Raw genomic sequence first — 7,763 nt, 5'->3', positions numbered from 1 at the left:
GCTTCCTTGTTTGCACGAAGGGCGGAGGCACGAGCGACCGTGCTGGCTTGAAATCCAAGGCGGGGCTGGATCTGCTCCGACGGAGTGTCCATAGCGGCACCTACGACCCTCAGCTTTTTGGACCGAGAGCCTCCGCAGCCCCACTCCGCCATATACGCGCTTAGCTAAGGCTGCCCAGATATAGGCTGCAAAAACCCCCACGACTGGATGGCAGCAGGGAGATGGTTTTAGATAACGTCTACTATTTCAGATTTAGTCCAGACGCGGCAGTTCCGGTGCAAAGCCACGGGTGTTCAACGCGCTTGTGAATAAATCCAGAAGTTATACCCATTCTCTAGCGCAGCGTTTCCCAACCTTAGGAACTTGAAGATGCGTGGACTTCAACTCCCAGAATTCCCCAGCCAGCTATGCTGGCTGGGGAATTCTGGGAGTTGAAGTCCACGCATCTTCAAGTTCCTAAGGTTGGGAAACGCTGCTCTAGCGATAGCTATGGGTAATTAGTTTGGTAAGGAAACAAATTTCCTGTTTCCTGATTAGAAATGAAAAATCTCGTTGCTCTGCGGTTCCGAATGTGTAATCTTACAGAATATAAGTCCAGGAAAGTTAAGTTAAAAAAAAACACAATGCAATTAAGGCAGGGGTGTCAAACTCAATTTCATTGAGGGCCGCATCAGCATTGCGGTTGCCCTTAGGGTGCTGGGTGGGTGTGGCCTGGGTGGGCGTGGCTAAAGTGTGTATGGCCTACTGGGTGGACATGGCCAGCTCTACATTGTTCGCATCATTAGTGCAGGTTCGCGTCCCACCAGGCTCAAGGTTGACTCAGCCTTCCATCCTTCCGAGGTAGGTAAAATGAGGACCCAGATTGTTGGGGGCAATAAGCTGACTTTGTAATAATGCCACTTGGGGTGTGTGTGAAAGCCCTAACAAGCAGGCATATACATAGAATAAAGGCTACTGCTAAGCTTGTAAGCCACCCTGAGTCTTTGGAGAAGGGTGGGATATAAATGTAATAAAAATAAAATAAATGGGTGCCTATGGGGGCCTGGGCAGGAGTGGGACGGATCTCAGGGTCTCTGGCAGAAGGAGGGTCTCTGGGCCAGGGCCAAGGCAGTGGGGGCCGTTCCCTCACTGTTTCCAGGATGGCTTCGCGGTCTGCATGAAACCACTTCGCGGGCTGGATCTGGCCCCCGGGCCTTGTGTTTGACATATCTGAATTAAGGGAATTTCATTAAGGGTGGAAAAGAACTGACTTTATTGGACATACTATAAACAAGGAAAAATTACCATTGAACAGAGAATATTCCCCTCTCGTTAACTAAAATGAAAGGAGAAATTACCATTAGAACACATGAAGAGCAATGTCTTCCCAATGATCCTTACAGGTGGCAGGTTGGGTGACTTTTCTTTTGCACCAGGGGTTAGAATGTGTGGTTGATATCCCAATTCTTATAGAAGGTTCATCTCACACAAAGAATCTCTGAACAAGTTAAATCTGGTTCACAGATTATATTTACATAGCACGGACGAGATGTGAGGTAAAGCTCCCTGCTTCGAAAAAAACTGTGGTAAAATTGTTAATGGTTTTAGCTTGGTGAATTGTTAAATGTCAGTTAACTAAATGTTAAGCAGTAAAACCAAACTGTCATGTTCCCCAGCTGAAAAAAGGTAATAAAATTGTAAGGTGCTATAGAAGTAATAAGGGACGTAGTCTGAACACTTTTCTAACAAGGATTTTTTTTATTATAAGAACAAAAAGACTAGAAAGTAACTTTTACAAATTGCAATTTTTGAATAGTGAAAAAGTAAGTGGAGGCATACTGTTCTCTGCCAGCATAGCTACCTGTATTAAGACATTATCCCTGTACAATCGAACATGACAATGCCTAATTTTATTTATTTATTTTATTATTACATTTATATACCGCCCTTTCCCGAAGGACTCAGGGCGGTTTACAGGGTGATTAAAAAGCAAAAATACAAATGTTACAAACAGATTAAAAAAAATGCATAACTTGATACAAATGTCAATTAACTATTAAAAAAGAATGGAACTATTTAAATACATACTTATCTTTGGCAGCCAAAAATTTTCAGTCTTTTATTTTTTATTTACCGTATTTAGAGCATCTTTTAACAGGAAAAAATAATTTCCAAAACTGCTTAGAAAAAACCCCTCAGTAAATCAAAGAAAGTGCAGTCTTGTGGCCTGTTTCATATAGTATTCAATTCAGACTATCAGTAAAACATGGTTGGGATGGTTCACTTACAATACCTGCTTGATTCTATCTACTTGCCCAAATACGTAGTCTCAGAGAAGTAGACAATTCAGTATACGAGAAAAGAAAATTACAAGGAAATGTTGTCCCTAGTTAAAAAAAAAGACAAATGGTAGCATTTATAAAATCCAGGAAAGTTGAGGGAAAGATTGTTTCTCTGCTCCCTGCCAATTCTAAATAGATTAAGGAGGAAAATTTATAATGAAGTCTATAAACCCAGTTATAGATGTTACATGGTCCTTTCAGAAATCTGTTAACAATGAAAATACTTTTCTTTGAAAGAAGTGTACCTATCCAACTTGTATTTTCTAGAAATCCTTCATTATCTAAAGCACTAACCCCTTTATGTTTATGCATCACTATTTATTCACATATACCAGGGCTTTTCAACCAGTGATACGCGTACCACCTGTGGTACACGTATCACTGGTCAATCCACATCTTAGGAAATAAGAACTCTTGGATGCAAGTTTAGTCCAAAAGGAAAATGTTTACTAGGATGGAATCGATTGTGGCAATACAAGACGGAATCTAACAAAGTTACATTTCAATCCTATATAAAGCATTCCCATTTCAGCCCCTCCCCTCATCCATTTGGTCAGGCTCTCATCATTTGCTTAGGTGTCAGGCCCTTCCATGGGAAAGGGAATTCTCCTTGGTTTTATGGTTATTGCTTTCCTTTTTCAGTTGTAATTGAAGATGCAATCCAGATCTGTCTCTCCCCCTCCCTCCCCCAGTTCAAATGTTCCCTGTTGTTTGAAGATCACCTAAAGCAGGGGTCAGCAACCTGAAACAGTGAAAGAGCCACTCAGAACCGGTTCCCTCACAAAAGGAAAAACTGGGAGCTGCAAAAAATGTGTGCGCATGTGTGTACATGCGCACATGCGCAGAACAGGGTTTGACTGAAGAGTGGAGCCAAGACAACTTTTTTAGTCCCACTTTTTTTGGGGGGGGACTGCACGGCAGAGGACTGGGAGCCGCAGGAGACAGCTGAAAGAGCCGCATGCGGCTTCGGAGCCTCGGGTTGCAGACCTGTGACCTAAAGTCTATCCTCTCTCTCTCTCTCTCTCCCCCCCCCTTCGGAGAGATGGCAGAATCCCCAGAATAAGCACATTGTTCTACCTATACATTTATGAAATGTGATATAAATGGATTCTGACAGCAGGTGATATGCGACTGCTAGCCAAGTGTAGCAGGGGAGGGGAATGAGCCTAAGTGAGCCAAGCCTGATGAAGAGGCAGTTGCAGCTGCAGGACTGTCTGGGCTCGGCAGAAGCCCCAGGAGCCTCGAAGCTGGAGATGAACTGAAGAAAAACGTGAGGGAGGACAGGCAATAAAAGGAGGTGGTTTGGGCGGGGGAAGGTTGTTGTTGGTTGCAAAGTCGTGTCTGACCCATCACGACCCCATGAACTTTGGAACCTTGTTAAGCATTGGTGGTACTCAAATATTGTCATGTCCTAAAAGTGCTACAATATGTGAAAAGGTTGAAAAGCCCTGACACAAAGCCCTGACCACAATCCTTTAATTTAGGATCACCCTAAGTGCAAAAATTTGTTATTTCCTTCCTTTCTTTTTCTACAAGTATAAAGAAAAACCAACTGCTCATCAGTGAAGAGTGAGGAAAAGAGGAAAAGTGTCTGGATTAATTTCCTGGACCGCATCCACCCCGTTTAAGAGTAGCAGCTATTTTCCAGGCAGCGATAGACTGGGAAACCTGGATATCTTCTGGGAACATATCATCCAAGTCCTGAAGCTCATTGCTACCTTTTCCTTCAAGATATGGAATAAATGCTTCTTTCAGGCTGGAAAAAAAGAAAATCAGTAAGCCCCAAAGAATAAGATACTCTGCAAAACAGCATGTATTTCACTATAAAAGGGATTGGGCTGCTCACACCCTTACCTCCACGTAGGACTGTACTCTTCTCCAGCTCTGGCATGTTTCAATTTCAGCATGATCATTTCATGCAACTCTTGAAGGAAGGACTCCAGCGCCGTCTGGGTGAGGAAAGCTTTGAGAAGATCGATACTGTCCTCTGTGAGTTCCTCTTTATAGTCTGCGCTGATCTCTCCAAAAGGATCCTGGATAATACATTATGAGGAAGAGACGGAGAGAAATAGTTAAGCGGGGAGCGGAGAGAAAACACAGAAAGTGTCTAGTGAGCACATCCTTATCCATAGCCTACCTTTTTCAAATGCAGCAGCTGTTCTGATTTATGACTAGAAAGGAGCTGCCACAATGAAATGGCATGCTTTAGCTGACATCGGCTCAGTGCCTAAAAGAAATATGAACATACACAAACATAAAAGGTTATTTTGCAAATGATAAAGCAAACATATTTCTAAATGGCGTTAATGGATGGCCATTTAGGCAATAAAGCCAAATATTAATAACAGCTTTTCTAATAAATTCTACAAATCTTTTAATGGGAAGAGCACTTGCCAACATTTTTCATGTAAATTCTGTCCAGACGAACACCAAACTCAAAAGACATTCTGCACTGCCTCTCAACACCTTATAATTCAAGGGCACCTTGTTGTTGTTAGTTGCTAAGTTGTGTCCGACCCATCGTGACCCCATGGACAACGTTCCTCCAGGCCTTCCTGTCCTCTACCATCTTCTGGAGTCCATTTAAGCTCACGCCTACTGCTTCAGTGACTCCATCCAGCCATCTCATTCTCTGTCGTCCCCTTCTTCTATTGCCCTGTCTTTGCCAGCATTAGGGTCTTCTCCAGTGAGTCCTTCCTTCTTATTAGGTGGCCAAAATATTTGAGTTTCAACTTCAGGATCTGGCCTTCTAAAGAGCAGTCAGGGTTGCTCTCCTCTAGGACTGACAGGTTTGAATGCCTTGCAGTCCAGGGGACTCGCAGAGGTTTTCTCCAGCACCATAGTTCAAAGGCCTCAATTCTTTGGCGCTTGGTCTTTCTTATGGTCCAACTTTCACAGCCATACATTGCAAGACCATAGCCTTGACTATATGCACTTTTGTTGGCAGGGTGATGTCTCTGCTTTTTAGTGTGCTGTCTAGATTTGCCATGGCTTTCCTCCCCAGGAGCAAGTGTCTTTTAATTTCTTGGCTGCAGTCCCCATCTGCGGTGATCTTGGAACTCAGGAAAATAAAATCTGTCACTATCTCCATTTCTTCCCCATCTCTTTCTCAGGAATTCAGAGGGCTGGATGCCATAATCTTGGTTTTCTTAATGTTAAGTTTTAAGCCAACTTTTGCACTCTCCTTCTTCACCCGCAACAAGACGCTCTTTAGTTCCTCTTCACTTTCTGCCATTAGAGTGGTATCTGCATATCTTAGGTTGTTGATATTTCTCCCCAGCAATCTTAATTCCAACTTTTGATTCATCTAGCCCTGCCTTTCTCATGATGTACTCTGCATATAGGTTAAATAGGCAGGGCGACAGCATACAGCCTTGCCGGACTCCTTTCCCAATTTTGAACCAATCAGTGGTTCCGTGTCCAGTTCTCACTGTTGCTTCTTGACCCGCATATAGGTTTCTCAAGAGACAAATAAGATGGTCTGGTACTCCCATCTCTTTAAGAACTTGCCACAGTTTGTTGTGATCCACACAATCAAATGCTTTAGCATAGACAGTGAAGCAAAAGTAGATGTTTTTCTGGAACTCTCTAGCTTTCTCCATGATCCAACGTATGTTGGCAATTTGATCTCTAGTTCCTCTGCCTCTTCAAAATCCTGCCTGTACTTCTGGTAGTTCTCGATCCACATACTGCTGGAGTCTAGCTTGTAGGATTTTAAGCATAACTTTACTAGCATGAGAAATGAGTGCAATGGTGCGATAGTTTGAACATTCTTTGGCACTGCCTTTCTTTGGAATTGGAATGTAAACTGATCTTTTCCAATCCTGTGGCCACTGTTCAGTTTTCCAAATTTGCTGGCAAATTGAGTGTAACATTTTTACTGCATAGTCTTTTAAGATTTTGAATAGCTCAGCTGGAACACTGTCACCTCCACTAGCTTTTTTGTTGCTCAGTTTTCCTAAGGCCCACTTCACTTCACATTCTAGGATGTCTGGCTCGAGGTCAGTGACCACCTCATCATCGTTATCAGGGACGTTAAGCTCACTCTTGTATAGTTCTTCTGTGTAATTTTGCCACCTTTTGCTACCTTTCTCGGTCTGAGCTACACATGCAGCATACAGCCTCAGCCTCACTGGCTTTTTCTCTTTCACCTTAAAGAGATGAAAGGTAAGCTGCTGATCCCCTGCACTCACCTTCATCACTGGAAGACTTATCTGATTGCTCATCTGCAGGACATTTTCAGTGTAATCAGTCAAAGTCATATGTGAGTCGCCTCCAGTTGTAGCCAGGAATCCTAAAATAATTTCAGTCACCGAGAGTGCATCACAGATGTCCGTGTACGACACCAAGTCCCCTCTGATCATGCCCATTTTAGAAGTTGAAAGACAGCTCTGTAATAGAAGGAGAGAAGATCAACTGGTGTATTATTCCTGAAACATTTTTCTATAGAAAAAAGGCACTTATGCCATCTGACACCTCTTCAGGGCATGCAAGCAATGTAAAACTGCAGACATATTCGAGCAAGCCGCTGCTTTCACCATTGCTCAACTTCTATACCAGGTTTTTTTCTACTAAGTAATAACTAAGACTCCCAAGATAAATACAATAGATAAAATTACTTCAACTGAACAGTAAACACACACCTTCCTATAAGCAAAGCGTATTGAGCACCCCATGGCTTACAAATCAAGTAAATAAGCACAAAATGGAACAATAGCAAGATTTGCTTGTCTTTTTCTCTCTTTAAAAACTCACCTGAGTTTTCAGCTTTGACTTGATATTGCTGAACAGATGCTCATAATTTTTGTCATATCTGTGTATCAGTGTGGGTATGCCCTATTAAGAAAGGGAACAAAGCAAATGCTTGGTCAACAGTTCTTCCTAGAGTATCTTCTGGACTAGCAGCTTGGATCTCACAGGCTCCGGAACACTAACTAGTTGCCTCACATTTCTATGGTGCATCCTGACAGTCCCCTTATGTCCTTTATTAAAAAGGACAGTCTTTTATTTCAGACAGCTGTCCTTTAGATTTATGTATTTGTTTTCTTGGTTTTGCTCTTGAATTTTCTTCTGTAAAGCAAAATTATACACATATACAATTATCTTTTTTTAATCCTGATATTCCTCTTTCAGATTTGCCCCTTTCAGGTTTGTCCTTTTCCCCCCAAGAAAATACGATCACGGTGCACGTACCTGCAATGTGATCTTGGGCTTCCCTTGTAGGAATCTACTGACAACTTGCTGTTCGATTTTTTCCAGATCAAATTCCTGCAGGGCCTCTCCTCCTTTCTGCACGCTGTACTGGCAGTTGGACAGGATGACTGGGATCAAATCCTTTTCTACTTCGTAACTGATCATGTGCAGATCGGCCACTTCAGCAGGACTGACAGAGTATCTGTTGAGAAGAAAGAAGGAAAAGAAGAGAAAACCAACTGTGCTGTT

At 42.6% G+C, this 7,763-nt stretch overlaps 1 protein-coding gene across 1 annotated transcript in view; it reads right to left on the bottom strand.

Moving 5' to 3' along the window:
• Window positions 1-2,115: 2,115 nt before the first annotated feature.
• The window catches only part of LOC310635988 (E3 ubiquitin-protein ligase RNF213-like), an 88,607-nt gene continuing 82,959 nt past the window's right edge, over window positions 2,116-7,763 (bottom strand). Inside the window, exons 47-52 of the mRNA XM_083355413.1 lie at window positions 7,515-7,716; window positions 7,077-7,157; window positions 6,515-6,712; window positions 4,459-4,548; window positions 4,176-4,354; window positions 2,116-4,077 (exon numbers count right to left, since the gene is read on the bottom strand). Of these exons, the coding sequence (XP_083211539.1) occupies window positions 3,918-4,077; window positions 4,176-4,354; window positions 4,459-4,548; window positions 6,515-6,712; window positions 7,077-7,157; window positions 7,515-7,716 (910 nt within the window). The 3' untranslated portion in view covers window positions 2,116-3,917. The remainder of the gene's footprint in view (window positions 4,078-4,175; window positions 4,355-4,458; window positions 4,549-6,514; window positions 6,713-7,076; window positions 7,158-7,514; window positions 7,717-7,763) is intronic.

The sequence above is a fragment of the Vipera ursinii genome, assembly GCF_947247035.1.
Source record: "Vipera ursinii genome assembly, chromosome: 2".
NCBI classification, from domain to species: Eukaryota; Metazoa; Chordata; class Lepidosauria; order Squamata; family Viperidae; genus Vipera; species Vipera ursinii.
This window is presented reverse-complemented; position numbering and strand designations above follow the sequence as displayed.